Genomic DNA, 19971 nt, shown 5'->3' on the forward strand with positions numbered 1-19971 from the left:
TGACAAAATCAGAGCCAATTCAAGCAGGGACCACAAAACCTCCCAGTCTGGAAAAAGGCCAAAGAATGTCCCGAAATTAACAATTAGGGAATTAATACTGTATTCCAGATAAAAGGCCAGTAAAGCTAACAAGTAGAGACAGAAAAGGAATCAGAGACATGAGTTCAAAATGATGGATTAAACACACACTTTTTTTAATCACAGAAGACAGGAAAAATATATAATAAACAATCAATCAATCAATCAATCAATCCATACTGTCCCTAGCAGCTGCAACAGAACCAGACATACAGTAAGTGGCCAACAGGAATTAACCAAATGAGTTATGCTAGAAGACAAGAGCATCCGCAGACTAACAATGTTAAGAAATCCATAAATGATAGAAAGTAGATGGGATCAAATCTATGGAGAAATGTCCCAGAGAAACTATAGACCGAAAATAAAGGAGAAATAAGAGGAGTGATCCCAAGAGCTACAAGCTTATAGTCAAAAAGTCCAAACCTTATAGAACTATAGTAAAGATAAGACTCTAATAAAGTATTTAAAAGTAATAGATAAGGGTAATATTCTTGTATAACTGCTCTGAATAACTGAATAATAACATAGAGAAAAACTAATTTAGATTCATTCTTTTCAAGCATCTCACAAAATTAATTACACAGATTAAATTACACAGATTAAAACTCACAGAAAAGGTACCTAAAACTAAAAAAAAGATAGTATTATTCATTCTTGGCTTTTAGGGATGGTAACACTTAAAGAACTAAGCCAGTATCAAATTACTAAGAGAGAGTGTAAGTTTAAAAATGTAAAAAAGCTAGGATAAAATGAAATCAGGTTTTGTTTAGGTCTGCTTATATGGTATTTATTGTCAAGTCCTGAGTTTTCTCATATAATTAATTTAAATGCAATTAAGCAGCACAAGTCATAGTTAAACAGGACCAAGTAAAAAATGTGTATGTATTATGAACCTTATATTAAATCAACTTTCTAAAACCAACTATAATTGTTGGTTATATTTAAACCATTTTTAACTAAAAAAAAATTTATTTATTTATTTATTTATTTATTTATTTATTTATTTATTTATTTTGAGAGAGAGAACACATGCACACACTTGCAAGGGAGGGGCAGAGCCAGAGGGAGGAGAGAATCCCAAGAGGCTCCAGGCTGTCAGCGCAGAGCTGACGTGGGGCTGAACGTCATGACCCTGAGATCATGACCTGAGCCGAAACCAAGAGTTGGACACTTAACCAAATGAGCCACCCAGGCACTCCACCAATTTTTAATAAAATTTACTTACAAGTACCTACTATACATTAGGTTAAAAAGACAAAATGATACATAATGCTTTGAGACATCTTCTATGCTAATTTCTTGGCCTGGGGGATTTCCCAAAAGGTATTAAATACTGAACCCCAACTCCTAGGAAGTAAATGCCTATCGATGAACTCTGAGGGGAAACTTCTGCCCAGAATTAAGACTGGGAGTCTTCCCCTATCAGTGAGCAAGGGGTGTGCGTGCACACGTGCGTGTGCACGGCTGTGCACATGTGTGTGAGTACATGCATGCATGTGTATGTATGAGTATGTGCGTTTTAAACAAGAAGGCCCTTTTGCTGAAGGATTTCAGCAGGGCCTCGGTTCCAACTCCTGGCCTCCATGCGCCTATTAGCCTATGTCCCCTTGTAAGCAGCCAGGGGTCACTCACTCACTAACTCTTTGAGTTTTGTGCTGCCTGTTCAGTGTCGGTCTCCGGAGGTTTTCTCACTTTCCTGGAACTCATCTATACATTTGGTAACATAGGGATTTGGTTTTATTTAACAATGATATAAGCTATTTAATTGCCTTTAACTGTGTAAGAAAATTCATGAGTTGACATCAAACATCATCATAGAATCAGACCCAAACAAAGCCTTATGTATAACATATACAGACTAAAATTTCTCTATGCATTACAACTTATGGTGTTTTTTAAACTCTAACATCTCGAACTTTTAAAAGGCTGATTTATTTTTTATAACCTTCATATTTTATTTCTACATATTCAAGTAAGAGAAGATTTCAGGCAGTTATTTGCAAATGTTTCTCAGTAAATAACATTCCAGGCCCCAGTTGTCTATTTTTGATACATAAACAGCCAAATTAGATATAGCTGTTACTCCACTTTCTCTGGCTAGTATTACTTTTGAAGTTCCAGGGCCATCTGGACGTGCAATATAGAACTGTTAATGAGCCAAACACCTTCACTAGGCCCGGCGAGGACTCACTGGGCGGCGGGTCTGAAGAGTCATTATCTGTGTCACTGTTGGCTGCATGCTCTTCCCCACACGCTTTTAGACCTCAGTGCCCCCATGTCCGTGGTATTTAAATAATCATTCATTATGGCACCAAGTAACATAGGACGAAGAATCCACACGGCAGAAAACACACGATGCTCAAAGCCACTCCTGTGGCTTGTGGGGTTCCCCAGAGTAGTCAATCAAGTCCTAGAACCACGAGCATGCTCCCCTGATCTCTACTGAAACCTGGCAAACTCACCAAATACACATTCACACGCTCTCAAGATGTTCTCTCCTAAAGGAAAAAATATACATGTATGGATTTTTTTTTCATAGAAACAGTATGAGGCATCTTTATAGAACTGCACTGCAGGAACCCTTCTCTAATCTCCAGAAGGTTTGAGAACTATTTGATCAGTCAATGCTCACACGGGGAAAAAACACTCTTTGGAGTCTGGTTCCAGCTCTGCCACTACGTCCTGGAAGTTTCCCAAGAATACTTGGGCTTCAAGACCTTATCTATAAAATATGCACAATAAAATTTGCCTTGGTTACTTCTCAGATTTTTAACAGATCAAATGAAACAAAATATATGAAAGCAGTTTAAAAACAATAAAATACTGAACAGACAGGAACCTTTGATAATTCCTGGCTGCAGGGAAAAAAGGCTAGTGCCTATGCTATGTAAGGGTTTGCTTAGCCATATATTAGGTTAACAATATCAACACTATTCTCAAGAGTTTCCTTTAACTTGTCATCAACTCCCATTACAACCACACACTAGCAGCCGTCTTCCTGCCTTTGAGGCACCCGAACCCGGAGGTGTGCCAGCCCTGCCCTGACAGGCTGGGGAAGAAGACGGAAGCTGGGAGAGGAGCACCGCGGGCAGGAGAAAGCTCCGGGGCTGAACACGTGGCCCTCGGAGGGCGTGGCCAGGGAAGGAAGCGGCTCACACCTTGGCGGGTGGGCAGCATCCCGCCTCGGGCCGCAGTCAGGCTGAGCTCCGCCACAGCAAGAGGCCTGGCACACCACCTCCCCTGGCGGGCACACACGGCGGCGGCTGTGGGGCTCATTCCTAACGGCCAGCTGAAGGACCAGGACACCAAGCAGAGGACGGTAAGGATTCTGTAAAGACTCACTGCATTTGTGAAGAGCCTGGAGGTTTAATTTAACCTGGAGGTTCTGGACTGAAAGCCTAAGCTGTACCAAAATAAAGCAAACTCTCATGTCTTCTTTTGTGCTCAGGCTCTAAAATGGCCCTAAAAAAAGAAAAACACACCCTGGAAGATACCAGGCAGGAACCCGGACTCGCCCCCCCTCCAGGAAGGGGCACACTGATGTCTTGTTAGATCCTTCCTCTGACAAACCAATGGGACCTAAGACCTACTCAGCTTTCATGCTTCATTTTCCCTGTACAAAAGCTCTGTCTGCAGCAGGCAAAGTATATTTACTTGGGAATGCCGTGGTAGATAAGAGACACATCTATAGATGATCACAGTACAATTATAATCCCTACTACAGGGGAAGGAAGCAAGTCCCCCCAAAGGAGGCCCACCGAAAAGACTCAAGGACCACCGGGAGAGGCCACAGATGCCACCTACAAGTGAGAAGAGGGCTTCCTGGCAGAATACCACATGAAGACAGGAGGCCATGAAAGCACCTGGGAGGGGGCGCCTGGGGGGCTCAGTCCATTAAGCGTCGGACTTCGGCTCAGGTCATGAGCTCATGGCTTGTGGGTTCAAGCCCCTCATCAGGCTCTGCCCTGAGCTCAGAGCCTGGAGTCTGCTTCAGATTCTGTCTCCCTCTCTCACTCTGCCCCTCCCCCGCTCATGCTCTCTCTCTCTCTCTCTCTCTCTCTCTCTCTCTCTCAAGAATAAATAAACACTAAACAAATTTCTCTTTTAATTTAAAAAAAAGAAAGGAGATAAGCTGCACAATACTATTAAGAAAACAATAGCTGAAAGGCAGGGTATGGATGTTACTTTGTATAGGAATAAAAGTAGAGACAGAAAAAATAGGACAGTAAAAATCCAAGTAAGAAATGATGAAGCCTGAACTAAGGTAATGGCAAAAGGAGAAGAATGGCATTCAGAATGCTTACTCAGAAGTTACTCAGAACACTGGAATACACTAAGTCCTTACTACACGTTAAGTTAGTTACTTTATTACATCTCTTCTAAAAAAATAAATCAGAAGTATAATTTAATTCTGGGCACTTTAGAGGGAACTAAGATCATTAAAACAACACAAATTTTTCAGATAACTCAAAAAAGTTTAAAAACTTTTTTAAGCCCTTCACAAGTCTGTTTTTAAAAGCAACTGCTTATAATAAAAATTAATACTCATTAGTCAATGTGGAAGGAGAAACATTAAGTATCAAGTAATCTCAACTAAAATATAAAAGTGTACAAATATTTAAATCTAGCATTCTAAACAACCTCAGATGTCTTCTTTGTGTTCTAAAAAAAGATAACAGGAAATGTTTTCTATAAAACTGATGGTTTCAGTACACTTAATTCTAACTTTTTCTTGTGTTGATATAGCCTTATTTTTTCAGTTTTTGCCCGCTAATCTTACTTTTATCACTAAAAGGACATATATTTATATATACATACTTCTAACAATTCAGCGCTTTAAAATTCAATCATTCTAGAACAGTAAGAACTTGCCTTTCTAGATGAGAACTTATTTGCTTGCCAGAAAGTGTACAAACCAATAAATTCTTAAGTAACGTAACTGTTAACGACTTCAGCTTTAAAGAAAAGTAGATACATCACAACCTAAAATATTCCCTAATGCCAAAGCTAACAAACAATTCTACTGCCTCTGATTTATCTGAATACACAACTTTTATTTCTGGTACGAACGGGCCAAATAAACGGATTGATAAAGTAATATACCAAGTTTCAGCTATGTACTGGCAAACATTTCACAGAGATCAGAAGAGTAACACTGTGTCATGCTGAATAAATGACTTCATAGACAAATAAGTATAAGTGCCACAGAGATTTTAATAGTCCAAACGCCAGTCGTCCTACGGACCTGTGGGTGTGTGCCCTACGTGCTGTAACCACATAGCAGCTCTCTAGTCAACACGAAATCAGACATTCATTTTACTTTCAAATAAAGTTTATTGTAAACAAGGGAAGACAGTTTTCAAGTCCCCCCAAAAACAGTTTCGGAAAAGAGACTCTAATTGACAATGATTATTTCCGTAACATTGTTTCGTGAATACTGGAAGTAATAAGGCCAGTTTACTTAAAAGTATGATTACTTTGGGGCGCCTGGGTGGCTCGGTCGGTTGAGCATCCGACTCTTGATTTCGGCTCACATCATGATCATCCCAGCGTTGTGGGATCAAGCCCCGCATCAGGCTCTGCGCGGAGTGTGGAGTCTGCTTAAGGTTCTCTCTCACTCCCTCTGCCCCTCCCCCACTTGCACATGTTCTCTCTCTCTTTCTCTAAGACAAAAAAATCCAAAGTATAATTACTTTAAAATCTGAACCTGATTATTTTTTATTTTCTCCATACCAAAACTTTTCCCTCATTTAATAAAGAAGGAATTAGCTAATGATTTAATCATCATGTAAGACACAGTGAGGCACTAGTTAATAATTTAATCATCATATAAGGTTTGAGGTTTAGTTACCTACTAAACATTTTGCCTATTTTTTATACTGTTATAAGATAAAGCAATTTCTATCTCAAAAAGTAAATAAATAAAGCTACGTCAGCACCACCACAATTTCTTAGATGATTTGCTATCATCCATAAAAAATAATCCTCCACAAATCTTCCTGAAGTTTCAAATCAACTTTCACGTAGCTGGTACATTTCAGCCCCTGGTGGTCACGGCTGCTCCTGCTGTATCTCAAGTACTTCCCAAATGTCCCAGGTGAGGTCAACAAGCCCCTCGGCAACCCCACAGCGAGGTAGGTACTGCCGGCCCCTTTTACAGACGCAGACACCAAGAAACATGCTCAAAGTCCCAGGTCGGGAAGGAGACGAGACCGGATTTAAGGCAGGTCTTCTAAATGCCAAAGCTCACAATCTGTCCACCATACTCTTATGCAGAGAGAGAGAGAGAGAGAGAATCTAGCCTTGAAGTGGAAATCTCTCCTGTTTTGATAAACGGAGGGAAAGACTGCTGTATAACGGTCCACGTTATCACGCCATCACAAAGTATATGGGAACTGAGTGTACCTCTTAAAAATACAGCTGCTATTTAACAATACCAGATACTGTCACTGAAATTATCATGTAGGTCCCTCCAATACGCAACTGTACTGAGAACGGTGACAAAATCAAGACCGTTTCATGAACTAAATGATTGTTAATTCAAACTCTTTACAACTCAATTTTTAAAGGAAGTAAGTATATTCTTTTCCTCAAAATAACACTTTCATGCATCTTTCTCTGACATCCCATAACCCACGCCTTTTACAGTAGTTTAACAATTCCAAAACGAATCCCAAGGATAACAACGCTACCCGAATCGAATGTTTTAAAAATAATCATTCCTCCCCATGTTGTTTCTATGGGGAAAAATTAGTGCTCCCCAACTGGGGGAGGGCAGAGGAATTTTATTAATAAATTACTGAATGATTTTTTTTCTTGAAGGTGTTGGGAAAATCAAATTAACACATAACAATAGTTAGTGAGATATGAGTCCATTTTCTGTAATAAACACCAAGATCAAAACGCACCCAAGGTAAATTTCCTTGCAAGGTTTCCCAGCAGGAGTCTTCCTTTTTGTATGTGATTTCCTCTCACCCACAAAAACCAGGCCAAAGACGCGCATGTGCCGCTAACACTAAGCAGCACTTCCTTATTCACTCATGTCCAACAATTTATGGATGATCAGTGGCAAAAACGAGCAAAAATAATGAAAGAACGCAATGAAAGCTCTCTGAGACCACGCTGGACTTCCTACTCATTTCTGTGTCTCTTTAAGACGGAGGCCTGAGACAAATTAGCCACTGGGGGGAAAAAGTCATCTGGTCATAAAATACAGTACAAGGTCACTTTTATGTAAGTTTGCCAAAAGGGACATAAACCAGGACAATTTCACACTGTGACACAGGATAGAAACACATGGAACGACCTCGGCCCCTCCTGCACTGTGCTGTCACAGCGCTCAGCTTTATAGGCCTTCCCAGCACCGGCACCCGGCTCTTTGCTGCCACCTGGTCAGTCTAATTAGCTAAGAAAGGAAGTTACCTCAAATTTTGTACTTTTTGCTTTGATTATCAAGCACTCCGTTTGAAGTTATAGGAGTCAACCTCTTAATCCTACAGACCGTGTGCTATGCTCTGGACATTTCGGGATGTCTGGATAGCTTGGGTAATTGGTCAGGATGTTGCTGTCGCTTATGTTAAATTTTATGCCAAGACTTCAAATCAAAGATAGGCATTAAGGTGAGGCACAACGTAAAGTTACTCCCAGAAACATCTTTGGCGTGTGGTTTCATCTGCCCCCGATTATATTTTTTCGCTGTCATTAACCTGTTGAGTTTTCTCCTCATAACCAAAAGTAAGATGTTAAAGCACAACATGAAACAAATATATTCCAAACTCCTATTTAAACGCCGGCCGGAGGGAGGTCAGACCTCCAGAGTTCACCTTGCAGTCGGCAAACATCTTCTGACATCATCCCGGATAATCTAGGGGTCTCTCCGAGGCAGGGCAGGAAGAGAAAAACCACACGGCGGATCTGAGGTGTGAGAGGAAGAGTAGCGCCGGGGCCCCCACACCCTGGACTCTGCCACACGACCGCGGGACCAAGACAAACCGCGGAGAGACACGTCCACAAAACACAGCGCCCAGCAGACGCACCCTTCTTGTCAGGGCTGAAACCAACAGTCAGACGCAAGCACAGGAAGTCAACACGCACGAACATATAAAACGTGCAGCACGGTACACACAGGTGACTGCAAATAATACAGATCCGATGAACATTTAAGTGCTAACAGTAAGTTCGAGTTCCAAGATAAAAGTTACCGTCTTACTTAAATTAAAAAATTGCTGTATTAAAGCCATTTACGTTCTCCTACCGTCGAGAATGTAAAGAATGGGAATAGAGAGGAGATGGTCCTAATAAAATAGAAACATGCACCACAGTAAGGAGGGAGAAGAAAGGCTTATTTAAGGCCCTTAAAAGGACATGGTCAACCCCCCAGGCCTAAAATGTCCTGTTTGAATTAACATAGTGGTTTAATTAAAAACTAAGTAGAGAATTCTGCTTAATTTGATTTTCAATTCAAGCTCTGCATCCGCCCGTGGCTAGTGGCCAATTTCCGCGTCTCGGCACAATATGCAAGGGGCGGTTTTAAAATCGACTGCCCAGGGGAATCAATGGGAGTACGGTGGAGCCATATGCCGTTCGGGGACTCCACCAGACTTAGACATAGTAAAACAGCACCAGGAGGGTGGCCAAAGGAATAAAAAAGAAATTTAACTTAACCATATTTCAAGTTTGTCATGACTCAAATCACTCTGCTGAATCTACCAATTAGAAGCGTTTTCCAAGCCCTCTTCGATATCCCTTCGGAACGAGCTGCGTCCAGGATAACCAATGAGCACAGAGCTTTAGAGGATACGCACACACACAAAGGAATACACTTGCTAGCCAGCTGTGTCAAACATGCCAGTGACCGTCTGTGATGCGTTCGCTTCAGTGAGGCAGCAGTTACAGTCTGGGACACAGGCAACAACACCATGTAAAGAATGACAGGTCTCCACAGACGTTATGTAGAACGTGCACTAGGAAACTCCTATGATCTCATGTTACAGAAAGGCTTAATAGTGAAGGGTTTAAACACATACTGCACACATTGAAGGCTGAACTGTGCGATGCTAATAACCCTTGCAATTTTCACGCCATTGATTTTTTTAAGTTTGTTTATTTTGATGGGGGAGTGGCAGAGAGGGAGAGAGAAAATACAAAGCACGCTCTGCACTGTCAGCTCGGAGTCTGAGACGGGGCTCCATCTCATGAACCGTGACATCACAACCTGAGGCCGAAATCAACAGCTAGTTGCCCAACTGACTGAGCCGCCCAGGTGCCCCACATGTAATTGATTGTAAACTGAAAAATACGAATCTTTAAAACAACACAATTACCTTAATTTTAAAGTTTCTAAAAATTCTAATAGAGTCTAGAATGCACCTTATCTTTAAGCAGGTCTGATTCTGCTTTAGTCCAGGCCATTTCAAAATGGGAAAAATAATCTGTAACCTTAAAACCACCCAAGATCATATGTAAATAATTAAGAGCTGACTGTACCATATTCCATAGAACAGTTATTAGTGAAATGCATTAAGCTCTAGAATAATGGCAATAATGGCTAACATATCCTGGGTTATGTGTTTTACATGAATAGTCTCCCCTCATTTAATCCCTTAAATAATACAGTCAGGGAACCATCATTACTATACCCATTTTACAGAAAGAAACCCTGAGGCCTAGAGGAGAAACCCAGCTGAGACAATGAGCCCTAGGGCAAATCTAAATCTGCTCACTTTAGCCCTCTCAACTGCAATCTCTCTTCCACAGGCCCCTTCTCTTAGGTGCACAAAGAGCAGAATTATTCTGTCTCTTCCTCCCCCCAGGCTACACCCCATCTCCCTCCCTTCTCTAACAGCTGTAAAGACCAACTTCTTAATTTGGTTCCTACAACTCCCATTCATGATCCAACTACCCAAGTCAGACAAATGGCACCCAACCATCCGAGCTCTGCCTCCTTGCCCTCCTTTCAAGCCTCTGCTGAGTTTGCTGGTCATGTCGACTGTCCCCACAGACATCCAGCACATCAGTCCCCGCTGAGATCACAAAACGGAGCTGGTGATCATGAGGGATTCTGAGAAGACTAACGTAGTCAAAGATGCACTTAGAAAAAAATATTCTTTTGAGTGTGTATAGGAGACCAGAAGTAAAAAACTTAGAGGAAAGAATGCTGTGTAATTGTAGGTGTGAAGTATCTTCAGTTACCTTCTTAATCCTTCCTCAAGCTGCTTCTCCCCTCTGACCTTAGTTTGTGAGAGGGAACAAGAGAACAGTGACATGTCACTGGGGTTTGTGTCCGTTTTTTCTAATTCTAGAGATAGTTGGTAATTCTGCTCCGATAACTTTAGCCACGTCCCTCTTTGAGTTGGTTAGTTCACAGCAAGGGAGGAAGATAATTTGGAGACAAGGGGTCTGTCCACACTACCCACTGTTTTTTAAAATAACCTATGTAATGGAGAACTAGAATTTTATAGAAAGTATAAATCAGGTAAAGACATCAATAATGCCAAATATGAAAATACATCCAACACTGAGCTTTACCAGTTGTTTTTGTACTTGGCAAGATTACACATGAGACAGAGACGGAAGAAAGAACAATCTGCATATTTACAGCAACATCAACAGAGCGAGGTTAATGGCACGCGCTGAAACACTCTGTTACCAGAAGGAGGTGCGTGACTGATTCAGTATGGTGACATCTCTACAAAACACAGCGCTTCCCATCGTGTGGTGCGTGTACTCCTTCCCTCAGTGACATATGTTTCAACTCTGACATGTGTATTTGTCTCCATACTTAAATAAAACAGTAGATGCGAAAATCTTTTTCAAAATTCCTTTGCCAACTCCCTGTCATCTGTAGCACAAAATGCACACCAACTGGCAGAGAGAAGAACCGAGCCCTTCAGAATTGGACCCCAACAAGCTTCCGCGCACCCTGATCTCTCCCCGACTCTCCATTCTTGAGCTAAGTGTCCGCATTCCCTCAATTCAGTCACAGTGCGTGCCTCTGCTCAAGCCAGGGGCGCCACATTCCAGCAGCAGTCTGCTGGTCCTTCAAGATTCAGCTCAAGTGCGGGCTGACTCCTCCGGCCAAAAGCCTTCCCCAGTTCCCGAGGCGAATGGAGACCCCGCTCCTTTCGGCGCCTCCCCTTGCGGCTGGCGGTCTAAAAGTTCATGGGGCTGCATCTGTTTGTTTGCACCGTTTCTTCCTCCCTCTGTCTATCCCTTGGAGGCAGAAGCCCTGTCTTTTCAGTCCTGTCCCCAGCAAGGCCCTACAGTAGTAGCACAGTGACTACTGCTCAGTAGGTGCTGAGTAAAACTCTGCTGAATGAAGGAAAAGCCATCAAAAGCTTTGGCTCTAAAATTATACAGAAATTGCTTTCTCGGGGCGCCTGGGTGGCGCAGTCGGTTGAGCGTCCGACTTCAGCCAGGTCACGATCTCCCGGTCCGGGAGTTCGAGCCCCACATCAGGCTCTGGGCTGATGGCTCAGAGCCTGGAGCCTGTTTCCGATTCTGTGTCTCGCTCTCTCTCTGCCCCTCCCCCGTTCATGCTGTGTCTCTCTCTGTCCCAAAAATAAATAAACGTTGAAAAAAAAAAATTAAAAAAAAAAAAAATAAATAAATAAATAAAAGAAATTGCTTTCTCAAGTGTCTCAATGACATCACTTCTTCTCGATGTTCATTCCTACCAGCCCTCTTCAACGTAATAGTTTACATTCCGTTCTGATCGCGGTACCTTTACTAAACACGAAATCAACTGTGACTTTGCAGCTTCAAACTATTAAAGTATGGAATAACATCCGGAAAGCAGAAAGGTGCATCCACGAAAATGACACTTGATCGCCTCTCAGTGACTCTTTCCTGGTACCCTTCAACACACAAACCTAAAAAGTGTGGCACTTAAGGTTTAAAATCAGAAGACTCGGGGCGCCTGGGTGGCTCAGTCAGTTAAGCGTTCGACTTCGGCTCAGGTCATGATCTCACGGTTCGTGAGTTCAAGCCCCGTGTCGGGCTCTGTGCTGACAGCTCAGAGCCTGGAGCCTGTTTCAGATTCTGTGTCTCCCTCTCTCTGACCCTCCCCCATTCATGCTCTGTCTCTCTCTGTCTCAAAAATAAACATTAAAAAAATAAAATAAATAAAATAAAATAAAATAAAATCAGAAGACTCATCAAAATGTTAGACTAAACAGTTTCATTCCTAAGAAACTACAAAAAGCTATATGAAATAAAAAGTAATAAAAATTCAGTTTACGGCTTTCCTTGCCAAATTCATTTAATTGGCGTTATAGTATTGTTCAACAACAAGATGCATAGGCATACTTCCACTTCATCTATCACAATACAAACAGAACTAACCACTTAGAAAGGCGTAACGTGTCTATAAATAAACTGTAACGCAAGAACTCACTTTTACCAAAAAGTATTAACTATTTAAATCTTTGTATTGTATTCCAAATGTCTATAGCAAAGAACTCCACAAGCTATAAACAGAAATATCATTCTTTCCATTTTAAAATGTTATTTTCAAAGACAGCTGAAGTTATTACCACCGATACGGTCTGGACTGATTGTTTAAGATGCAGTCTCTTGGGGCGCCTGGGGAGCTCAACTGGTCAAGCGTCTGACTCTTGATTTCAGCTCAGGTCATGATCTCACGGTTTTTGAGTTGAAGCCCTGTGTCAGGTTCTGTGCTGACAGTGCAGAGCCCGCTTGGGATTCTCTCTCTCCCCTCTCTTTCTGCCCCTCCCCTGCTTGCTCTCTCTCTCTCTCAAAATAAATGAATAAATTAAAAAAAAAAAAAGATGCAAAGTCTCTTGTTTTGCTCTTTCCTAATCTCTCACATTCACTAAGATCAGTAACTCACAGTCTTGAGAATTTGACTATCTAAAGGAGCATGTTGGATTCTATAGCATGCTACTCTCTGAAAAAAACTGGAAGTGAAATAACTTTTACATCAAGATATGTTTTAAGATCTTAAGATTTCATGTCATTCCTTTTTATTTTTTTTTTAATGTTTATTTATTTTTGACACAGAGAGAGAGAGAGCATGAACGGGGGGAGGGACAGAGAGAGAGAGGGAGACACAGAATCCAAAGCAGGCTCAGGCTCTGAGCTGTCAGCACAGAGCCCGACGCGGGGCTCGAACTCATAGACCGCGAGATCATGACCTAAGCTGAAGTCGGACGCCCAACGGACTGAGCCCCCCAGGCGTCCCTTATGTCATTCTTTAAACTAAATGAGAGCCTAAGAACAGCTATGTTGTCAGCTTTATTCCCTACAAACAAGTATTCTACCACGTTTGCACATACTATAAAAACATCCAAAAGTCAAAAGACAACTTCCTCCCTGTGGACACACAAGATCATTCAATAGGCAATATTATTAATTCTATTGTTAGCATTATTAGTATTAATAACACATTGCTATTATTATTAATTAAACTTTTTATTTTTTTTTGTTTTATTTTATTTTTAAAAAAAAAATTTTTTTTTTCAACGTTTATTTATTTTTGGGACAGAGAGAGACAGAGCATGAACGGGGGAGGGGCAGAGAGAGAGGAAGACACAGAATCGGAAACAGGCTCCAGGCTCCGAGCCATCAGCCCAGAGCCCGACGCGGGGCTCGAACTCACGGACCGCGAGATCGTGACCTGGCTGAAGTCGGACGCTTAACCGACTGCGCCACCCAGGCGCCCCAACTTTTTATATTTCAGTCAAATGGTTGTTCAAGCCCACTTTCACAAGTTTAACATGAATGACACATGCTTCTTAATTTGACAGATTTAATTCCAAAACGTGATTTACTTTACCTTTTTCAGGCCAGCAAAACCCTCTGATTCCAGGAAGAAAAAGGCAAAGGGCATCAGCACAAATAAACAGAGGTTGGAAAAGAGGGAAGCAAGATTCCACAGACCTATAAAGAGGGAACAAAAAGAAGAAAGATTAGAGACAGGCCTTTAAAAAAAAAATTACTACGCTAAATTATGATATTAGTCAAAGATGCACACTTTTTAATAAAAATAAACATCAACTTGGGGAGTAGCCTAACAAATCACCTACGCTTAGAGATGAGAAAATAATTTCATATTTAAAAACACTTTTTAATGTTTATTTTTTTGAGAGAGACACAGAACACAAGAGGGGGAGGGGCAGAGAGAGAAGGAGACACAAAATCCAAAGCAGGCTCCAGGCTCTGAGCTGTCAACACAGAGCCTGACATGGGGCTCCAACTCAACGAGCTGCGATCATGACCTGAGCCCAAGTCCGATGCTTAACCGACTGAGCCACCCAGGAGCATCAATAAATTCATATTTAAAATTCGTGCAACTTTGTAACCTGTACCTATTAGGAGAAGCTAACACAGAAACTAGAAACATTCTTCCTTGTGTCCTAAACAAATTCACTAAAGAGATGACAAATGCAGAGATCTAAAGATACAGTCTCTTTAGACATACTGGCACCTGAATATTTGTAGGCACTAGTCTATACTGAACACTCAGTAAACGCCAGGTACTCTGCCAGACATTTTACATGCATAATATCATTTAAGTCAAGTCTAATAAAAACCCTAAATTAATAATTAGCATTTGCGGAGCCCTTCTGTGCCAAGCACTATTTTAAGTGATTTACTGGGATTATACAAACTCACGTACCCCTCACAGCAGTACCCCAACAGGACAGAGGCAGAGGCTGGCTAGCTACCTTGCCAAGGTTGCAGAGCCTGCCCCTGGCAGAGCTAATTCCTGGGATTTTTAAAAACCACCACAACACCGAAGTGTTAGGAAGCAATTCTAAGTGGGAAAGAAAATGTAAGAGAGGTAGGCAAGCTCCTACCACCGTTTTCTGTTTTGGCACATTCTGTACTCTTTTTTTTTTTTTTTTTTAAGGTTTCTTTATTTATCTATTTTGAGCGAGAGAGAGAGTAGGGGAGGGGCAGGGAGAGAGGGAGAGAGAGGATCCCAACTCGGGGCTCAATCTCATAACCCTGAGATCATGACCTGAGCTGAAATCAAGAGTCAGATGCTTAACCAACTGAGCCACCAGGCGCTCAGTCACAATAAAAAGCTACTGAAACTATAACGAAAACAGATTTAGAAAAAGAAGACTTTAAGTCTGTCTTTGGGATTATATGTGGCCAAATATCTTACACCTTTATACATCTTTTATAGGTAAAACACTCAAATTTAAAAGTGATTTTCAGGAGCACCTGGCTAGCTCAGTCAGTACAGCATGTGGCTCTTGATCTCAAGCTTGTGAGTTTGAGCCCCACGTTTGGTGTAGAGACTGCTTAAACAAATAAACTTAGAAACATTTTTTTAATAAAATGGATTTTCAAAATAATGCCTATGGTATTTATAAAATCAAGAGTTAAAGATAAAATTATGCTAAGTATAAACTCAATCTATTGCCTGAAACTCTAATTCAGTGCTCTTGAACATGGGCGACTGATGTTCTTTCAACGACCTCATTTAGAAGGCACTGTCCCAAGCACTGGCAACATAGTAATGAACAAAACACAAACCCTCTGTTTTCACCAAAATATGGTGTGGGCAGGGGCGACTAGGGGGCTCAGGTCGGGGAAACATTGACTCTTGATTTCAGCTCAGGTCAAGATCTCACGGTGCCTGAGATCAAGCCCCCCACATTAGGCTCTGTGCTGGCATCGCGGAACCTGCTTGGGATTCTCTCTCTCTTCTCTCTCTTTCCCTCTCCCGCTTGTGCTCTCACACATGCTCACTCTCTCTCAATTTAAATAATCTTTAAAAATATACATATGGTATAGACAGTCTTTTCAGTCTCAGCCATTCTAACAGGTGCACAGCAGTGTCTCCTTACTGCTTTGATTTGCATTTCTCGGGGCACCTGAGTGGCTCAGTTGGTTAAGCGTCCAACTCTTCATTTGGGCTCAGGTCACGATCTCACCGTTCATGAGTCAAAGCCCCAAGTCAGGCTCTGCACTGACAGATCCTCTCTCTGCCCTTCCCCAGCTCATGTGTTCTCCCTCTCCCTCTCTCACACAAAATAAATAAACTTAAAAAAAAAATACTTAATTTGCATTTCCCTAATCAATAAATAATGACGTGAACATCTTTATGAACTTATCTGTCATCCATTTCTATCTTCTTTGGTGAAAGTGTCTCTTCAAGTCTGTTGCTTACTGTTTCATTAGACTGTTTGTTTGCTTACTATTGAGTTTGGCAAGCTCTTTATATACTCTGAATACAAGTCCTCTATCAGGCATATAATTTGCCGATATTTTCACCCCATCTGTAGATTGTCTTTTCACCCTTTTAAACAAGTATCTTTCAAAGAACAAAATTTCTTTTGACAAAGTCCAATTTATCAACTTTTTCTTTTACAGACCATGCTTTAGACAAGAAATTATGGTCTATCCCAGTCTCATAAAGACTTCCTCCTATGTTTCTTTCTACAGGGGTTACAGTTTTAAGATTTACATTTAGACCTATGATCCCTTTGAATCACTTTTTGTATATGGTGCCAGGTATGGACTGAAGTTCAGTTTTTGTCTATGATTATCCAATTGCTCCAACACCATTTGTAGAAAAGATTACCCTTTTTCCACCAAATCGCCTTTGCACCTTCGTTGGAAGTAAACTGACAATATATGTGTAGATATATTCCTGGATCCTCTATTTCATCAAGTCGATCTATTTATCGTTATGGTGATACCACACCATCTTGATTAATATGGCCTTAAAATAGTCTTCGAGTTGGGTAGTAAGTCTTCCAATTTTGTTATCTTTCAAAGTTGTTTTGGCTATCGTAAGTCCTTTGAATTCCCATCTGAATTTCAGATCAGGTTTTCAATTTCTACCCCCAAAACAGTGGGGGCGGGGTGAGGGGAGAGGGCTGCTAGGATTCTGAATGAGATTGCATTGAATCTACAGACCAATATGGGGAGAAGTGACATCTTAACATTGTCTTCTGCTCATTGAACATGATATATCTCTCCATTTATTGTGGTATTCTTTAAGTTTTGTCAGCAGAGTTTTAATAGTGTATAGTATATAGGTCTCACACATCCCTACATATATCATATTTCTGATGCTACTGTATACAAATGGCACTTGTTTTTTTTAACCAATTTCCAATTATTCATGGTTAGTACATATACAGAAATGCAACTGAGTTTTGTGTATTTATCATGTATCCTGCAACACTGTAAACTCATTGATTCTAATAGCTTTTTAATAATATATTCCATCACAATTTCTATATAGACAACCATCTCATCTGTTAATACAGCTTCACTTTTTCCTTTCCAACATCAATGTCCTTTATTTTCTAAAAATCACCAGAACACTGAATAGAAGTGGTGAGAGGGGATATCCTTGCCTTGTTTCTATTCTCAGGGAAAAGCATTCAGTTTACTACTAAGCATGATGTTATCTGTAGGGTTTTTACAGATGCTCTTTACTAGGATGAAGAAATTCCCTTTCATGCCTAGTTTGCTGAGATTTTCTCAAAAATGGATGCTGAATTTTGCTCTTCTACATGTACTGTGGTGACTTTTCTTTTTTAGCGTTGGAATATGGTAAATTACATTGATTTTTCAAATCATGATGTATTATCCTTTTCATATATCGTCACATTTGATTTACTAAATTTTGTTTAGAATTTATGCATTTGTGTTCATGAGGGATACTGGTCTGTGGTTTTCTTTTCATGTAATGTCTGTCTGGTTTTGGAATCAGGGTAATGCTGGGCACAATGAATTAGTAAGTACTCCCTCAGTTTCAATTTTCTGAAAGAGTGTGTAGAACTGATATTGCTTCTTCCTCAAATATTTGGTAGAAGTGACAGTTAAGTCTTCTTGGCCTAGAATTTTATTTGTGAGAATGTTTGTAACATTTCTACAATGTCTGAGAGACTTTAGTAATTTCTGCCTTTCAAATTTTTCCATTTCTCTAAGGGGTTGTATTGGCATAAGGTGTTTACAATGTGCACTAACAACCCTTTTAATACCTGTACAATCCATAGTGATGTCATCTCTCTCATTCTTGATATTGGTAATTGGTGTCTTTTTGTTGTTGTTGATCACTCTGGCTGCAGCTTTACCAATTTTATTGATCTCACTTTCTCTATATTTTCTCTGTTTTCCATTTCATTGATTTCTACTCTTACCTTTTTTTTTTTTTTACTTCCAATCTTCTTAATTTGGGATTCATTTCCTCTTCCTGGTTTCTTAAGGTGGAAATTGTGGGCACTGATTTGAGACCTTTTTTCTTTTCTGTTTCAGGCATTTTAGTACTATAAATTTTCATATGTTTTAAATGCTTATTAGTTCAAAGTACTTTCAAATTTCCCTTTCGACTTCTTCTTTGACCTACTAGTTATTTAGTTATCAAATAATTGAGGGATTGTCTATGTTTCTGTTCCTGGTTTCCCATTTAATATCACAGTCATTAGAGAACATATTTTGTATGACTTAAATTCTTCTAAAAGTACTGAGACTAAATAGGCAAAGAATATGGGCTCTCCTGATAAATGTGCCTAGGGTACTTGAAAATAATGTATATTCTACTACTGTTGGGCAGAGAGTTCTATAAATGCAAAATTGGTTGGGCCAAATTAAGAGTGTTATTCAAATTTTCCATCTTGTTAATTTTTTCCTAATTTGTTCTATCAATTATTAAAAAGAGAGTATCAATAAACCTGAATAATACTGTGATTTTGACTTAATCCTTTCATTTCTGTAAGCTTTTCCTTCATGCATTTAATAGCCACTTATTAGGTAGATAAATGTTTATTATGTTTTGATAAATGAACTCCTTCATCATGATGAAATGATCTTATTTATGCCTAGCAAAATCGATACCTTTTTCTAATAATAATGTAACTATTCCACCTTTCTTTTTATTACAATTAGGATAGTATACCTTTTTTCTCCTATTGCTCCAAGCCTATTCATGCCTTTATATTAAAATGGGTTTTCTGTAGGCAGCACATACTTGAGTCTTTCCTTTTTATTCATTCTGACAATTTCTGCCTTTTTTTTTTTAGATTTATTTATGTTTATTTATTTTTAAGTAATCTTTACACCCAATGTGGGACTCACAACCTTATTTATTTATTTATTTATTTATTTATTTATTTATTTATTTTTAAGTAATCTCTACACCCAACATGGGACTCAAACTCACAACCCTAAAATCAAGACTCGCATGCCCTTCCACCTGAGCCAACCAGGCACTCCCAGTCTCTGCCCTTTAATTGGAGTGTTTAGACCATTAATGTTTACTGATATGGTCAGGTTTAAGTCTATCAGTTTGCTCTTTGTTTTCCATTTGTCCCATTTATCTTCCCTTTTTCTTCTTTTCCTGCGTGCCTTTGGATTAACTTTTTATGATTCCATTCTTTCTTACAGTTGCTTACTAACTCTATCTCTTTGTTGAGCTATTTTAGGGTTATTTGCAGGTTTATCACATACACCTTACCTCATCACAATCTGCTTTCAAGTGATACACTACTTCATGTACAGAATAACCTTAAAAACAGTGTATTTCCATTTCTTTCCTCCTTCCTTTGTGCTATTGTTGTCATGCATTTTACCTGTACAGATTATAAAATCACAATACATTACTATTTTTTAAACAGCCAATTATCTTTTTAAAAGACTTATATAATAAAAAGGGGCACTTGAATGGCTCAGTCAGTTGAGCATCCAACTGTAGCTCAGGTCACGATCTCATGGTTCATGAGTTCAAGCCCCACATCAGGCTCACTGATGTCAGCCCGTGAGCACAGAGCCCACTTCAGATTCTCTGTTGCTGTCTCTCTCAGTCCCTCCCCCGTTTACACTCTCTCTCAAAAACTAAATAACACATTTTTTTAAGACATATAATAAAGAAAAACTTTTATATTTTACAACTGCCACTTCTTTTTT

The 19971-nt window shown here is 40.0% G+C and overlaps 1 protein-coding gene across 7 annotated transcripts in view; it reads right to left on the reverse strand.

Moving 5' to 3' along the window:
• LMBR1 (limb development membrane protein 1) overlaps positions 1 to 19971 on the reverse strand; it is a 199813-nt gene that overhangs the window by 119490 nt on the left and 60352 nt on the right. For all 7 annotated transcript variants that reach the window (XR_006716685.1, XM_045496304.1, XM_045496299.1 and 4 more), the window contains one exon: positions 13874 to 13977. Coding sequence is in view for 6 of the 7 variants with exons in the window: in XM_045496304.1 (XP_045352260.1) it covers positions 13874 to 13977 (104 nt within the window). In the remaining variant the exon portion in view is untranslated. The remainder of the gene's footprint in view (positions 1 to 13873; positions 13978 to 19971) is intronic.

Source organism: Leopardus geoffroyi, chromosome A2 (genome assembly GCF_018350155.1).
Source record: "Leopardus geoffroyi isolate Oge1 chromosome A2, O.geoffroyi_Oge1_pat1.0, whole genome shotgun sequence".
Taxonomy (NCBI): Eukaryota; Metazoa; Chordata; class Mammalia; order Carnivora; family Felidae; genus Leopardus; species Leopardus geoffroyi.